This window comes from Psammomys obesus, unplaced genomic scaffold (assembly GCF_907164565.1).
Source record: "Psammomys obesus unplaced genomic scaffold, mPsaObe1.curated_primary_1811, whole genome shotgun sequence".
NCBI classification, from domain to species: domain Eukaryota; kingdom Metazoa; phylum Chordata; class Mammalia; order Rodentia; family Muridae; genus Psammomys; species Psammomys obesus.
The window spans coordinates 34561142-34578155 of record NW_026596046.1 but is presented as its reverse complement, the minus strand read 5'-3'; the positions used below and the strand labels follow the sequence as shown (position 1 = coordinate 34578155).

At 50.7% G+C, this 17014-nt stretch overlaps 2 protein-coding genes across 6 annotated transcripts in view; one reads left to right on the top strand and one right to left on the bottom strand.

The window, feature by feature from the left end:
* Rnf169 (ring finger protein 169) overlaps positions 1-6583 on the top strand; it is a 60263-nt gene extending 53680 nt beyond the window's left edge. The window contains exon 7 of the mRNA XM_055623676.1: positions 216-6583. Within this exon, the coding sequence (XP_055479651.1) occupies positions 216-1397 (1182 nt within the window). The 3' untranslated portion in view covers positions 1398-6583. The remainder of the gene's footprint in view (positions 1-215) is intronic.
* A 2295-nt stretch (positions 6584-8878) lies between these two features.
* Xrra1 (X-ray radiation resistance associated 1) overlaps positions 8879-17014 on the bottom strand; it is a 64241-nt gene continuing 56105 nt past the window's right edge. For 3 of the 5 annotated variants that reach the window (XM_055623089.1, XM_055623090.1, XM_055623093.1), the window contains 7 exons: positions 16530-16623; positions 14832-14947; positions 12313-12651; positions 10665-10854; positions 9969-10084; positions 9714-9819; positions 8879-9437 (listed from right to left, as the gene is read on the bottom strand). In XM_055623089.1, coding sequence (XP_055479064.1) covers positions 9178-9437; positions 9714-9819; positions 9969-10084; positions 10665-10854; positions 12313-12651; positions 14832-14947; positions 16530-16623 — 1221 coding nt within the window. In that variant the 3' untranslated portion in view covers positions 8879-9177. The remainder of the gene's footprint in view (positions 9438-9713; positions 9820-9968; positions 10085-10664; positions 10855-12312; positions 12652-14831; positions 14948-16529; positions 16624-17014) is intronic. The other 2 variants (XM_055623091.1, XM_055623092.1) reach the window with 2 other exon arrangements.

Genomic DNA, 17014 nt, shown 5'->3' with positions numbered 1-17014 from the left:
TAGCAAGTCAGAGTGCTTATTCTTACAGAGAACTAGACCCACACCAACCACTTGCTTCCCATAATGCTAGTGTCAGGGGATCCAACACCCTCTTCTGCATCTTGGGACACCTGCACATACATTTACATACCTATACACAGACCCACATACACAAGTGTTAAAAGATGAAAAAGTAAAGAAAAACACACACATGTGATCTTTTATGTTTCTTTCAGGTCACAACTATAACTCCAGGCTCCACCCCCATTATTGGTGTTCTCTTGTCTACTCAAAATAACCGCTGCCTCTCAGCCCCTGACTTAACCATAGAAAAGCGCCTGCCCTTCAGCTCCCTTTCATCCTTGGCTTCCTTGCATAAGCCCGAGCGCTCTATCAGCCCGGAAAGCAATGACAGCATCTCTGAAGAGCTTAACCACTTCAAGCCTATTGTCTGCTCGCCATGTACTCCCCCCAAGAGACTCCCTGATGGCCGAGTGCTCAGTCCCCTCATCATCAAGTCAACACCCCGCAACCTGAGCAGGAGCCTGCAGAAGCAGACTTCTTACGAGGCCAGCCCTCGGGTCCTCAAGAAGTGGGAGCAGATCTTCCAGGAACGGCAGATCAAGAAGACCTTTTCCAAAGCCACTCTCACTTCCCTGGCCCCTGAAGCAGGGGAAGAGTTACTGGGCTCTGAAGCTGTCCATTCTAGCAAGGAGAGGCCGCCTTTGGCTTTAAGTACAAGGCGGTCCAGGGCCCAGGTACTCTCAGAGTGTGCTGGGCCCACCTCCACTGCCCTTGAGTATTTCCGTGCTCATAACCAGACAAAAGTAGACCAGGACTGTGTTAGGAAAAGGAGCCATGAGGTCCCACTGGAAACCTGCCGCTCCTCAGAGCACAGAGGAGCAGCCAGTGGTCCCTCTCTGGAAGAGGAGCAGTCTGAGGAGTCAAAGTCCACCGTAGATGCCACAGTAGTGAAAACTTGTATAAGCACAGTCATGAAGACCTCAGCAGTTAATTCAGTGCTACCCAAAAATGATGTTTTGGGTGGGGTCCTCAAAACAAAGAAACAGCTGAAGACACTCAGTCATTTTGATCTGGCTAATGGCATTCTGGTCAACAGCTTAGGAGAGGAGCCAAATTCTTCCTTGCGCAGGGGCCGGAAGCGGAGCTGTAAGACCAAGCACTTGGAACAAAATGGTGTTAAGAAACTGCGACCGTCCAGTGGTGACGTGGGCCAGGCCTCCAGAGACCCAAGGCTGAGTGAGGTGGGGCGGAAATTGCAACAGCAGGAGGAGAAGCAGCAGCTGGTTCTGCAGTCACAGCACACATTTGACAGTGAGAGGCGGACTATGAGCCGGCGAAAAGGAAATGTGGATCAGTATCTGTTGCGGTCCAGCAGCCTGGCTGGGGCCAAGTAGCACTTACTGCACAGTGTAATGTTACTTGCTCCTCAGAGGTCCTCAGTCATCTATCCAAAAGAGCTAGCTGAATGTTCTCACTTTGAATTTCTTTTCAGTGGCAAAACACTGTCTAATCTGGTTCTGAGAGGTTTCAGGGCCTTGGTGATCAAAAGCCAAGTGTCTGCATCTTTGGTTCTGTAGGATCTGGGCTAGTACTCCTCACCCCCTGAGTTAGTCAACTCTGAAGGCTTCTGGACCCAAATCTGGCAGCACCGACTTGGAATGAGATTGGGAATGGCCTTGTTTGCGAACATGATGGCCAGAGTTCGAGATGGTAGGGAGAGGGGATACCTTCTCACACATAAAACCCCTGGCTTTTTACAGCAGAGCTGTTTCCAGTTAGCCTTACAGAGACAAGCAGTGCAGTACTTCAGAAGAGTCCAGATAAATAGCTGATCTTGTTCATCTTTCGCTCCCCTTTGCCACAAGTAACTCTACATACCCAAATCAGTTGAGCTTAGAACTTTTGCTTCTACAGAAGTCGATTTACATTCTGTGTTTAAACTATGACATTTGGTTGATGCTGTGTGATTAACACCTGGTCTTTCTGAGACCTAACTTGTAAGTGCTGTCAGCTGGGTGATGAAGCCGCAGTGCAGACATTCAGGTTCTCTTAGCTGCCAAGTGGCATAGTGCAATCCGACCACTGGGTCTCCTGGCCACAAGTCGCATGGATTCTCCACAATCGTACAGTGCCCAAAGGAAATCCATCCTAAGGGTGTGCCAGGGCTACCTAGGGAGACTTGCTAGGCCCTGAGCGTGACCCTGCAAAACCCACCTAGAAGCAATTGACATTGATGGGATGTAGATCATAGGACTGCAGTGATCTCTCCCTAGCCTGTTTACAGGCTCCTGTTTTCCTAGGAGTCCCAGCCTATTAGACAGACTATGAGGTTTTCTTACTACTTTCCACGTGGCAATGGCTATCTGCAATTTTTCTAAAAATCATGAAAAACTTGCCCCAAAGTCCGGCAGAGAACAAGCTGAAACTCCATACTGTGGAAACAAGGAATCTAGCTGGATACAGCTGGTAAATTCAGTCCCATGGACCTTTGGGGTTTATTTTTCTTAGCAGCTGACACCGTGTGTCTTTTGCATCCCTGGTGGTGCTTGGTGCTTCTGCCCTTCTGGGCTCATTGAGAATAGGGATTATGATAGGATTTTAGGGACTCTCAGGTGGGCTGGCCTTTCCTGTGTCTGTATGAGTTGTTACCATAATCATGTGACTGGCATTTTAACAAACCTTCCAAAGCTTTTATACCCATCCTGTGATGTTCCCTTGAAAGATCCCAGCAGGATACTGCATAGTTCTCCAGTGAAGTTGCCTTTGATCAGAATGTTTCCAAAACATTCAAAGTCTAGAAGTGGCTGGCACTCCAAGCTCACTGCTCAGTGGCCGAGAGAGGGTATCTGTGGTGCTGTGTGCTCAAGGCAGATGGTAGTCTTTTTGGGATTCTAGAAGAGAGAACTTTAGATTTCAAATTAGCCAGGGCTGGTTGAAGCTTCTGAAGGGAGGGAGGAAGCCAGGTGTCCCTTGAAGCAGACAGAGCTACTTTCTCTGCAGCTCATAGTTGACCGTTTGCAGGGATGCTGGATGGCTTCAGCAGCTGCTCTGGCGGGGAACCCGTGTGAGTCCCAGAGTGTGGGCGTGTGTTTTAAAAGCGTAATAGTCTTACTACTTTATACTCATGCCACTTTACTTCTCATCCTGGCAACTTAACGCTTTGAGGGCTGCTGACGGCGTGAGAGTGCCCCGAATAGGAGAGCGGGCCCTGGTTTGCAGACACCAGGACATTCCATTGGAGAAAACTGTGAAACTCCTGCCATTTCACTCATTTCCTTTTTGATTTTAGTAATTATTATTGGAAGGCTAGTATTACTGGGGAGTATCAAAGATACCTATTTTTTCACTTGCCACCCTTTTATATGGCACTAGTCATTAGAAAAACACTTTCAGTTGCAATTATTCTGTGGTTTTGGTAAAAAGATAAAATATTTTAATAGATGAAAAATATATTTTAAATATCTCTTCCTCCTAGCGACTACCTTCGTAAGAGTGCGCATAGCAGTGGCACAGGTGTGGCCTCGGTGCGGTGCTGCTGAGTGCTGTGGACACTGGGCCGGGCTGTGGCTGTGCACCCTCAGTGAGACTCAGGGCTGTAGCCGCTGAGCAGTGGCCCGGGGAGTGGCAGCAAGACAGCTTCTGTTGGGGAATGGCATACTCTTCAGTTTGCTTAGCTTTGAAGGTGGAAAAACTGCGGAAGTATCTGCATGCAAGGTGCTCTCAGAATTAAGTCACTGACACCTGAACACGTCGTTTCTGAAAATTCCTATCTCGGGATTTGACTGAAGTCCATGGCAACTACAGCTGTTGCTGTGGCTCCCCTAAAGAGTAAGTAGACAGAGAAATAGGATGTTTGGGTTGGTGAGCTGGAGTGGAAGGTACCATTTCACAGAGTACTTCTCGCACGTCACTGCGGTCTTAGTCACCATGCATATCGCCCACCTTCTACTGTGTTCCTTGTGTGTATGCATTCTGCTTTTTTTCTTATTAAAGAGGAAATTATGAGGAACAGGAGAGTAAGTCTTTCTGATGGGAAACCCAAGAGTTATGCTATCCCTCAAAAGGGCTTGGTTGCCCTTCCACAGAGAAGGTAACCCTGGTGATAGTCATGAATGGCTGCTTGTACCTGTTGGCAGAAGCCATCTGGGCCTAATGGATTGATATAGTCAGGATTACTTGGCCAGCACCTGGCCTCTGTCCCTTAGTTGCCCTTTTAAAAAAAGCCCTGGTTGAGGCTTGTCTAGGAATCCTTTCCTAATTAACTTCATTAATTAAAGAAAAAATCATTCTTTGTGTGGAGGAAATATTGGTCATAATTTTTTTAAGTTAAATCACCCCTCATAAATTAAAGCTATTTAATTATTATCTGATTACAAACTGACCACTGACTGAAATGTAAAACTGCTGGCTGAAGGCTGTGTGATTCAGTAGGCACTTTGGAGCTCTTAGACACCCCATCCTGTCCTGGCCCATATGGAAATCCCTATTGTTGAGGGATTGTTCGGTGCAGTGTGTGTGGACATGTGTTTGGCTGGAGAGTGCAGTAATGGTCTTTGAAAGGCCATTTCGCCTGTGCTAAGGCTCTTCGGGAGATTGCACTCAGCAGGTCACCCACAATATTTCCCGTACCTTCCCAGTATTTATGAGTTTGATTAACTTGGCTTCGATTCCCTAAGTAATTTTCCCAAAGAAGAATAGATTTTCTCCTGCAGTGATTATCGAACAAATCGCCCCTGTTCAGAAGCTGCTTTTGGCCCTGATAGGGCCAAAGAAACCTGTCCTTGAGTGACCTCCTAATGTATCCCAAACTGACCTCTCCCCAGAACCAGCAGTGACTTGGGCTTTCTTCCCACCTTGTCATTAAAATGGAGGGTAGAGGCTAGCTCATCATTATGGGATGTAAAATCTGGACCAGCCCCAGCTTCTATCTTTACACCTGTTCTGGTTTCCACTGTAGTTCTCTAGGACCCGAGTAATTGTGAAAGTTTCACAGTTTGTGAATGAAGGGGACATGCAAATGACAGGTTTTAAAATGGCTTTTTCTTCTGTTTTCTTTGTTAAGATGTACCTTTATTCCTGGAATACACCTCTAATGTGTATGGTACTTAATGGGAAAACCTCATAGTGTGAGCTAAGTAATGAATGAGTGGAATTTTGGTTGGAGTAGTTGTCATTTTAATTACAGCCTTTGTTGTTTCTTTCAAAAATCAAACTCCACAGGGCCTTAACCCTTTCTTTGCCAGCCCTTCTCTCATCAGCCTGTAGAATACTCTTTAGATTTAGCCTTTAGGGTGAATGGAGCTGGTTATAAGTTCTTATGATCCAATAGGGTGTGAGGAGCAGATGTTGGGAACAAGGCTGTTGCACAGATTTTTCTCTGGAAGATGCCCCGGAAATGCACCTTTCCCAGATTGTTATCCACTACAGCATTCTAAAGATTGTTCTGTAGAGGAGATTTAGAGATACACAGAGGTTACAAGTATAGTCAAACTGGATGGAGGAAGATGTGCCAAGCCCACACGAGCAGATGGCTCTGTGTATTGTCAGTATTTCTTCTGAGGGGGGGGGGGAATATATTCTTGTGTTTTCTGAGTGTGTTATCAGGAATGTGGGACCTTAAACCATGTGAGAGCTGACTTTACACTGTAAGCTCCGTCTGTCTTCTGGTGTCTTTGGGTCCAGAAGGAGTTAGACAGTGCCATGTTAATGCCAGGCTAGCTCATGTCCAGTCTGTACCACTGACTGTGAGGCACAGACAATTCAGTCTTCAGATGTCAAGCTGGGTAAGAACCAACTTGGTTCCTGCAGCAGCTGTCAGGTTCTCCCTGGCTGAGCCACCAGTGCAGCCCAGCAGGTCCCAGTTTGCATCAGACATGTCTATCCCTAAGCCTCCAGCAAAGCAAGAAAACAGATACTATGCAAGACGGGAAATAACTAGCTGAAATGCCAACGTGTTTTGTTTTGTTTTTCACCTGATTTCACGCTGTTTACTCTTAACTGTACAAATACAATTGTTCTAAGAGCCAAGAGCAGTACCTTTCCACCTAGAACTAGAAAATGCTTGTCTGTTGGCTTTAGGCTACCTGCTACAGCTCCTTGTGGTCTGGTGGTTGCGACTTATTCAACCTGTTTACATTAGAGATGGGGCCCTGGATCCTGGTGGACTGCCACTGCTCTGTGTACCCCTTGACTCTTTGACGGAGGACTTGGGGCAGGGTATGCCCTGTCAGGGCTTTTACCACAAATGGTGAGATCAAATGGGATGATGTGTGACTGATGCAGTGCCAAAGTGCATTCTTCAGTGTGCCTGTGCCTGTTCCAGGCTAGGCCCAAGGTGAAAGTGCAGTAAAGCAGACTCATTAAAGCAAACCGCCTGTTTCTGATTAGTCCCTCGACAGCTGGGGCACCTGGGTCAGAATGCTTCGGCTTTCCAATGAGCAGGAGGCACCAGGGTGGGGTCTCCACAGGGAACAATATGTCTTTTGATGTGTTCTCATGGATGTTAGTTTCCTGATCTCCTGTGACTATTCCTACTTCTCTAAAGACACCAAAGAGTTTGAGTAAAGAATGACATGTGGGACGCCATTGTCCTTGCGCCTTATGGTCACACTCAGAAATCTTTTCTGGAACCATTGCTCAGAAAGTCATAAAAAGATCTTTGACATGAGTTTTTCATGAAAAGATAGCAAGTGTTAAGCTGCTCCTCTTAAGCTCAGAAAATGAACCTAGACCACCATTTTAAGAATTGATGCTGCCAGACGGTGGTAAATACACGCCTTTAATCCCAGAACTTGGGAGGCAGAGTGGATCTCTGTGAGCTTGAGGCCAGCCTGGTCTACAAAGGAAGTTCAGGACAGTCGGGGCTACACAGAGAAACCCTGTCTCAAAAAACAAATGAACGAAGAATTGATGCCCTGTATGGTAAGCCAGGATGTGGGATCTTTGAAGTCTCCCAGACCAAGACCTTTTAGGGAGTGTGCTTAAAGTGGGCATGCTGCCAGTTAAGAGACTTGAAAACAGTATTCCACACTTGCTCGCTATAGTAGCAAGATGTTCTGCACACTCTTAATTCATTTCAACTAGGTGTGGTAAGTGGGAACTCCAGCCAGCCCTGGCAGTTCAGAGCTAGGTGTGGGGCCCTCTGACTCCAAAGCTGCTACTTGCTGCTTCTACCACTGTGGCCTCAGCTAACCTTGCGTTGAATTGGCCTTGGCAAACTGGTTCCAGATGCTGTCTGGACTGGAACTAGTTGGGCCAGGAACTAGGGCTGTCTTCCCACTTTACCCACTGTACCGAGGGACTCGGCTAAGTCAGGATGTGAGCACAATCTGCTTCTCCATCTGCCAGTCCCGTCAGAGCCTCTCACTAACTTCCAGATTGCTCACCAGCATCTTGGGTGACTAGAGACAGCTCAGTTTGTGAAGGTTGAAGCACACAAGTAAATTGATATCAAATGTGAGCTAAGCACTGAGTGTGTGGAGGCAGGAGGATCAGGGGTCCAAGGTCATCCTTGGCTACATAGTTTGAGGCCATATTGGGCTACATGAGACCCTGTCTGGGGGAAAAAATGAGCTGTTTCATCCTACCAAATCTTACTGGAGTACTAGCAGAATTGGGGTACTACATAGTGGCTTCTTTCTTGGGGTTCAGTTGCAACATTTTGTTAACATGTATGTGAAAAAGATGTGCTTGAAGTCTGTCTGCTCTCTATGAAAGCAGCTTCTGGGGTGGGAAGCCAAAGTAAGGAATTCAGAATGATCAGAAACTTAGCAAGGAGAGGCAACCAGCTTGTTCAACTGAGAGGTTGAACATAAGGGTGCGCTCTTTGGGATGCCCTCACATCCCAAAGGCAGGATTAAGGGCTGCCAGTGTGGATCAAAGAGCAGAGTTGAAACTGAGGGACGTAGACAGGCTACACAGTCTATTGTAGCGACGTCAACACTGCCAAAGAGCTCCTTACTAGGGAGACTGCGAGAAGCTAGGTTGCAACAGGTTGGTTTGGCTTGTTGCTGACAGTAGGTCCAGTCTTGAGAATATGCATGAACACATGTGGCTGAAGGGGCTTCTCCACAAGTAGATTCTCCTAACAGTGAAGGGAAGACGGGTGCTTTGGAACTCCAGAAAGTTCAATCTATCAAGTGGTCTACAAATGCCCTGAAGGTGGCAGCTGCAATGGGTCACTGTGTTATTGGTATGTCTTCAGGCATGTGCAAGTGGGCTAACTACCGTTGTGACCTAGCGTGACCTGTGTAGTGGCGGTCCGTCACCTGTATGTCTGGGTGTCATCGCAGCTGAGTGTAAGCACTTAATTGGGTACTTGCATGAGTCTGTGAAGTTGAGTTCAATACGAAAATAGTTGGAATTTGGGCTTGGGGAGTCTGCCTTGCAGGGAATCAAGAAGCCTTGTGCTTCCTGGGCCCTGGGGACTGCAGGTCTGCCGCCCCGAACTGAAGAAGCCAACCCCAGGGGAGAAGTCTTAGGTCCTACCCAGCATAGCCCTGGTGGACTTCTCCAGACCCTCCAGGGACAGATGCTGCCTCCTGGACACACACCAAGAACACAGCAGCCCCAGCCAGAACGCTTCTTTACTGTGAACCTAGGTGCCCTTCCAACCTAGCATGTTTGTCTTCAGCCTTCAGATTAGAGGACACTGGGAAACTAAACCCTCCCTTCCAGCAGCCATCATCTCAAAAGGGGCCCGTGCTATTGTCTTTCATCCTCACAATGGAAAAGCTTCCTCAAAGGAACTGTCTCTCTGGCCTCTAGCCCTCCCTCCGCTTTGCTACCCTGTCTCTGGCTGGCTACTGGCCACTTCTGCGCTTTCCATGCTGCTTCTCTGTCTCAGCACTTACTGAAGCTGTCATGAGTGATTCAGGTAGGTTTCTCACAGCCCTCTTGGGATGCAGGAGTCAGCAGAGATCTTTCTTTAGTGACACCATCGCTGTGGCCCTGGCCTGGCTTCCGAGAAGGATACTTGGCACCCACTGTATTGCGCTATGCACCACTCTTTATTGCTGCTGGGCCAGCCACCTGGTGCGACCTGGCCGGGCTCGGAGGCGAGGTCCTGCTGAGCTCCCCATGCTGACCACGGAGCAAGATGGAGCCCAAGGCCCCTCTGTTCAGGGCTGGGCACAGTCCAGGGCGCAGGGCCCTTGGGGAGGGCGGTGCGCAGCTCTACTCTTTCGAGTCGCTGGCCGTGGGCTCCTGGCAGAACTCGTCCATGAACTCGAGGAAGCGGCCCAGCTTGGGTTGGCTGGCGCTCAGCGCACGGCGGGTAGGTGGCCTGGGCGGTGGGCTGGTGGTGAACACAGTCCGAAGGGAGTTACGCACCAGCTCCCGGTAGCGCGCGCGGAACTCCTTGAGCAGCCGCTTGGCCTCCCGGTACTGCTTCTGGTTCACCAGGCGCTGCTGCGCGCGCCGCTGCAGCACGGCGCCTGTGGGGACGAGAAAGGAGAGCACCAGGCTCGCCAGCTCCCTTTGGCCCAGAGATGCAGAAAGCATCCTGGCCGAGGTGGGGGGGGAGCAGCCCAGCCCGACAGTGGGAAGTCAAGCCAAAGGTGCCAGTGACGTGGAAACCTCCTGCCTGCCCCAACCACCACCCCGCCGCGCACCAGCGGGTAGACCCCAGAATTTCTGCTTCCAACAGCCCTCCCGGTTTTCCATGCTCCCTTCTAGCTTCGCATCAGCCTGACGGGAGAGTGGCGCCATACCCAGTGGAGCCTCTGTAACATTCCGAGGATCTCGCATGCGAATCAGGACGTCATCCAGCAGCTGCGCTCGGGTCTTCCGGGGGGGTGGAACCGGCAATCTAGGGGCCTGGCACAAAGCAAGGAGGAGGTCTGTCACTTGACACAGTGAGGGTCAATGGGGAGCGCTGGAGAACAGGCCTCAGGGCCCCAGGGTAACTGCTACCGGCTGCTCCTGCCGAGTCCCCAGAGCGCAGGAGCAGTGTCCGCGGTGCTTACCTTCCTCTCCTTGGGGACGTAGGGCTTCTGTAAAGTGTCCAGCCTGGGCTTGGAGGGGCGGCAGACCAGGGGCTGCTTCAGCATGCGATGCAGCGCCTGCGCGTTCTTCTGGATGCCTGGAGGAAGCAGCAGCGGGTGTCACCCCGACCCTGCTCAGCGCTGGGAAAGGACCAGCAGAGCCCAAGAAAGCCGGCCCCAGAGCTCCCTAATATGCTCCCGGGCCTAGAGCGCCCCCATTCATTGAGTAAAAGGTCCCAGGGGGCTCAGAGTCTAATGTCTGTCGGGGACGTTAGTCTCTACAATGATCCCTTGAACCTTGAACTCCGGGTGGGGGTGAGGGGATGGTCACAAGGCAGGGCTGACTCCTAAGACCCGTTCCTGGCAGGCTATTTTGGTAGGACAGAGAGTGAGGCACACCAGAGGAAACAATCAGAGCCCAGAGGGCACTGTCTCTTCTATCCCAAACCAGGGGCTTGGGATGGTATATTGGGGCCTTAACAGGGGCTGTCGAGCGCCCAGGAAACTGGCTTTGTTTGGTCTTTAGCCCTTTTCTGTGAGCAAGGGTGACTGGGCTAATCCAGGCAGTCTTTGAAAAAGCCTTGACCCCAAAACAGTGACAGTTCAGCCAAGAGCAGCGATGCTGCCACGCCCTGAGGAGGAGAGCGGGCTCAGCAGCGCATGCCTTTAATCCCTTACCCTTTGGCTCCACAAAGGCTGGATCAGGCTTTACTTTGAGCAGCTCCTCATAGCCACAGTACTTGGAGCCCATCGCCTGCTTCTTCCGAGTCCTCTTTGCCTCTCTGGGTGCTGTTAATGGTCTCCTTTGGTCGTTCTCCTTTCCCTCTAACTTTTCCCTGCGGACGGTGGAGGATGGCAGCTCATTCACCTGTGCCAGGAAGACAATACATCACTCGTTCCCTGCTGCGTCCCTATACGGGCTCAGTGCAACTGTCGGTGTTGGGCCCTGTTACAAAAACATCTGAGGCATGGAGGAAGCAGGACAGGAGACCAGGAAATGGGTTCTAACCAGAGGAAGTGTGGCCAATCTGGGAAATCTCAGAGGAGACCCAAAACCAGCCAGAAAACCCCAAAGGCAGGAAGGGATTCTTTAGTCTGGACCACATCCTGGGAACAGAGAAGAGCTGTCCCCAGATAAAGCAGAGAGAGGCCCATACTGCAAGCCATGACAAAGATGGCAGCTGCAGCAGTCAAGGAACAGCATGGCCACTTAAGGAGTAATGTGTGAGATAGGTGGCTAGAGTGCCGGGCAGGCTAGTAAGGCCCCCCCCCCCCATGCCATGCTGAGGGTGTTTGCTTTGGTTTGTATTCTTTATTCTTGCTTTGAGGAATGCCAGGAACATGTTAGCTTACCCAAATGGGTCTTATATGACACAGGAAGCCCTATTTCATGTAGGGACGTTCCAGAGGGACCTGCCAACTCTTCTCACCTTGTGGAGGTTGAGCAAGCCTATGTGAGATGCCTGAGAGTAGAGGTGTTTGTTTTTAGAATACTTACATGACAAGATACCTTGGAACTGGACCCAAGTCTACATGTTTCATGTATATTTATATATACATATATATATGTACATATATATGTATATACACACATATATGTGTATATATATACATATATAGGTATATACACACATATATATATATATAAATAAAATGATTTTATGTATGAAACAACACTTCATCAAACACCCTCTTGTGGACAATGTTGGCACATAAAACATTTCAGAGCTCTGTGCACTTGGGATTTGAGTCGCTCAGATTATGGGCGTTCCATCTCTATTTCCTCTCTTTACACATTGCTCAACTGACATTTTGGTATTCATGGGTCTAAACCCTCCATTTGAATTTCTGCCCTGCCCCCATTTCCTCTTGTCTCTGCCCATATCTCCACCTTGTTAACTCTCCATAGCCTGAGAAGTGTAGCTTGGTCCATCCACCCTCCTTCCTACCCTCCTGGTTTGGAACACAGGCATCCTTCCTCGGTTCTGGTCCCTGGGTACCCCAGTCTCTCTGCAGAGATGGCAAGCTCTGCTCCTCCCAGCTTCCCCACTAGACCATAAGTGCCTCGAAGGTGGCACTTCTGTGGGGCAGCATGACAAGTGAGGTAACCTTTAGCACAGAGGGGCAATCCTCTGCAAACTGGCCAGAACCAGATCCCAGTGAGATCTGAGGTCCTGTCTGTGCTGCCACAGGACCACTAGCGCCCTGAGCACCCTCTGACCTGCCTGCCGTGGGCAGTCCACAGCAAGGAGCTCAGGAGCTGCAGGAAGCTGTGGACACGGGAGGCGCTGGGATGGGGGGGGGGTGGAGGAGTGAGGACAGTCACCTGGGTCAGGAAGATGGACTCCGTGCTCTTGGCGTCGTCTGATGGGTGGTCTGGGCTCACGAGGCCGGCTGTGCAGCTCGGGTGGGACACCGTCTCACTGTGCACGGTGGAGTCGGAGCAAATGGGAGGCATGGGCACAAAGGTCCGGTGGGGCACGTGGGGGCCTTCTGGGCTCTCATTGGCCAGCAGGGCCTCATGAGAGCCGTCTTCAGTGGCAAGCTGCCCTGGCGCTCCCGACTCTGGCTCTGGCATAAGACTCGAGGGAGGCTCGTCTGTAATTCCGTTCAGGTGATGGGGGACCAGACAATGCTTTGGCACCTTGGGGACGTGGGTTTTCACCTGTGTGAGAGAAGGGCTGTTGACAGGAGGGCAGTCTCACACCCTCACAGAGCAGCGCCTCACTCCACACCACCATGGAGGCTCAGTGGGGAAGGAGAGAACTGGCCCCCACAGGCTGTCTTCTGACCTTCACGTGGCCACTGTCACGCAGTGTAAATTTTATAAATCACCAAAGGGACAATTAGCCTGTTTCCCAGGCGCAGAGAAGGTCAGTGGCACAGCCTGCACCTTCCGCCTGGAGGCCTGGGCTCTAGGCCCCGGCTGTGTCCCGACCTCACTCTGCTCTTGGCAGCTTCTCTTCAGGGTTTCCCAGAATGCCTCGTGCTTTCCTCAGGGAGTCCTGGAGTCCTCCCGAGCCAGCTTTCGCAGGGGCTGTGGAGCTACTTCTTTAACTGGCAGGGGCTGTCACCATTTCTCCTGGGCTGTCTCCCTGGTGGGGTGAGCAGCGTGTGTGCATAGTGCGCGCGTGCGTGCTGTGCCTTCTTTTCTACTTTTACAGACTGACTAGCGGAGTAGAGAGGCCCTAGGCTCTCCACTCAGGAGTACGCAGGCTGAGACCCAGTGGCTTCCTCCTGTCAACATGGCAGACCCCCAGTCCCTGCCTCTACCTGGATCTATTACCTGAGGAACAGGAAGAACCACTAAGGAGCGCTTCTAAATAAAAGGCCAAAAATAAATTTCATTTTAAGAATTTTTTTTTTTCTTTTTGACATGTGTAAAATCCATGTTTTGAACGGAAGGAAGCCTGAAGGGCATGGGCCTTCTTCAAAACCCATGTGTGTGGGGGGGGCACACACACCAGGCTTCTGCACAGTAGGAGCCCTCGCTGGCATGGGGGGGGGAGGGGGCTGCCTGTAGGTGGGGGTGGAAGGCTGGAGACACTTCTCAGTCCCGCCCTTCTCACAGGGTGACTTGGCAGTCTCCATCCCCGGCTCACTGGTGGCCTGACCCTTGCCCTCAGGACTAGGCTGGTCTATCTGCCTGTTTTGTTCTCACAGGGGAAAGCCATCAAGCATGCTCTCCAGCTTTTCCTCCTGCCTGCGTACACAGGCAGGACCGGTAGCCTTTGTCTAGTGAATTGAGCAGGAAAAGGCCCAGGGCTGCCTGTGTGTAGCTCTCCCTCTCAGCAGGCTAGAGGAAGACCGCTACCCTCAGCTGGCTTCAGGCCTAAGCCATCCATGCTCTGGGGTCAGGTGGTGGCTATGCGCCTGGATGCACACACTAGTGCGTTGTTTCCCTGCATGTTGGGGCTTACGTTTATTAAGACCTCAAATGCTCAGGACCCTGGACAGGAGGGTGAGGAGCGCCCTGAACACAACGCTGCCTTGTATCTCGTGAGCTGGGGCACCTTCCTGAGCCTGTTTCTTGGGTGAGTGAGGGCAGAGGTGCACTGTGAGAGACAGAGGTCCCTCCCCAGTGGCAGACGATCGTCAGAGCAAGCAAGAGAAACCCTAGCAATTTCTATTTCTGACTTTAAACCCTTGCTGTACTCCTCTGAGGGCTTAAGAGCTTGGCTGGACAGAAGCGGCCACAGAGCAGATGGCAAGGGACAGATGTTTCTATCTTTGGAGACAGAAGCTTCTCACAGATTTTCTCTCTTTCTTTCTTTTAAAATTCCTTCAGATCAAGAGGATGATAATTACTAGTTCGTGGGCCCCAGAAGTAAGGCCTCGTAAGCCTGCTGGAGGGACAGAAACCAGCCTGTCTGCGGCAGAGCTGTGCATCTAGTCCTGCGCACTCAGAGCTCTCGCTAGCCCCAGGAACTTGTGCGGCTGAGGGCTTGGGCTCTGCACTCTAGCTTCATGACTCCCTTCATCCAGCTCTTTCAGCAGCTCTATGAGGCTCCAGAGCTGAAACACCAGCAGCTCAAAGATCAGACAGCTATACACAGAGACTGGTCTTCTAATGTCAAGGCTGATTTCTCCCCACTCTTCTCTGGGCCTTAGTTTCTTTGTGAAATTAGGGGATCACTGACAGTGACCTGCAAGGCTTTCTATCTTCCCTCCTCTTGTTGGGGCTCTTTGTCTTATCACCTCTGCTTCTGGCTGTGTTTAACAAGGGAAGGAGAAGGCCTTGGAGTCAATGGAGAGGTTCCCGGTTTGGCTGGAGGAGCAGGGTTCTCGAGTGTGTTAAAAAATAGCCTCCACTCCCCAGGCCCAGGGTCTGGCTGGAAGGCTTACCTTCCGTGACTCCTTCCGAGGCATGATCATATGGTGTTTGGCCTTTACCAGTTTCCTTCGAACTAAGCGAATGCCCAGGCGCTCCTGGAGGAAGCTCTTCAGCAGAGGTGGGATCCCTGGTGTCACGGAGGAGAATACGATGCTGATTAGCTACTATCTCCTGGGGCTTACTGTGTGTCCAGCACTGGTCAAATCGCTTTGCATGTATGAATGTAACTGCACTTTTCAATCTGAGGAAGTAGGTGCCGCATTATCCCTACTCTATAAGCAAGGAAGTGATGCACAGACAGGCTGCTGTGACACTGTGCAGCAAGGTTCAGCAACCACTGGGGTCACAACAGGCCCAGCACTCTACTGCATCTCCAGCTGTTAGGTCTTGGCCAGAAGATGGTGGGCACTGTTATAATATTGAGTAAAATTCCACCAAAACGTATTTGATATAAGGATGGAAGTTTATTGTGGGGAAAAGGGAGGGAGGAGAGAAAGAAGAGAGAGAGGGAGAAGGAGAAGAGGGAGAGGGAGAAGTCAAGGGAGTGAGAGAGAGAACAAGCAGGAGGCAGGCAGGTTCTTACATCCTGAGCACTGGCCATGGCAGGTATGAAGTCAACCTAAAAGCAGGCTATTGGACTAACAGTCCTCCCTTTTTGTTTAATTAAAAAATGAGGAACTACGAAGAGGTTGTGAGGTGTGAATGAGGGCATTGGACTGCTTCTTACATAAGACAAGTTAAAGTATGTAAATGCAGGTTCATTGGGAAGCAGCTCTTGGCCAGCATGAAAGAGGGAAGGGGGAAGTGGGGGGAGGGAGGCAGAGAGACAGTGAGAGAGAGAAAGAGGGAGAGAGAGCAAGGGAGAGGAAGGGAGACAGAAAGAGAAAGAGAGGGAGAGAGAGAAAGCAAGAGCAACAAAATTTCTGGCTTTTATGGGGAAGGGGAAGCCCCTGGCCTGGAAAGTTCAGGGTGGAGGGTGGGGTAGGCCAGCCATGTCCTGTAGCAGGTAGGGACGGAGGAATGCTGGGAGAACCTAGATAAGTCATGAATCTGAGTTATGGCACCAAGCTTATAATATTGATTAAAAAACATTTGGTTTAAGGAAGGAAGTTTATTGTGGGGAAAGGGAGAGGGAGTGACCCCAAAGAGAGACAGATAGAATGAGAGAAATTGAGGGGGAGAGAGAGAGAGAGAGAGAGAGAGAACGCACAGGAGAGAGAGAAGCAGGCTGTTAGAATAACAGGCACCACAACAGAACTCCATCAGACTGAGGGCAGGGTTAGCCCTGCAGCTGGGCCAGCCCCAGAGGAGAAATGGAAATGAGACCACACAGACCTGCTCTGCAACCCAGCAGGTATGACTTAAAGAACTGAAGTAAGGGCTAGAGAATTCAGGATTCCCAGCACTTGTTTGTTTGTTTGTTTGCTTGTTTGCTTTCCCTCTGGAGTGGCCTTGGGCAGAGCCTAACTGATTCGAGCTTTGGTTTCCACCAGAGTTCTTGCGGTTGACACCTGCTTGCCGGGGGATTCTGTCAGGGCAAGTAGGTGCAGAGCAGGTACTCAGCAATGTCAGCTGTGCCCTCATTCTCCAGGGTAGCTGAGCCTCCCCTCCCCTCATCAGGTCTGGCCTAGCATCTGAGAGGTGAGAAGGAGAGTTCTAGGGCTAACAGTAAGCACTGGGCTGGGGGGACAGATCTGTGGCCATCTTACCTCGAGTGTGTGCCACCAGAGGGTTGTTGTGGAAGACGAGCTCACAGAGGGAGGGGAAGAGAGCTGCTGGCAGGATGGCATCCTCCTTTGCGATCTAGAACAAGTAAGTCCAGGAGACATGTTGGTGGATGCTGGCCAGCAAGGAGAGGCTGCGGAACTGATGCGGTGATGAGGGATCATAGGCAAAGCCTTATCCATGCACCATCGACCTGCTTGGGCCCAGAACACTTTGCCCTCCTGCCCGAGGGTTCTGCTACCACTGTTTCATCTTTGAACAATAACCACATGTGTGCAGTGACCTCGGAGACCAGAGGGGGGTGTTGGATCTCCCTAGAACTAGAGTTACATTACAGCTGGTTGTGAGTTACCATGTGGGTGCTAGGGATTGAACATGCGTCCTCAGGGACAGCAGCCAGTGCTCCTAACAGCCAAACCTCCAGTTCCCATTGCTGTATCCTTAAGAGAAAAATCTCTTATCCACACTG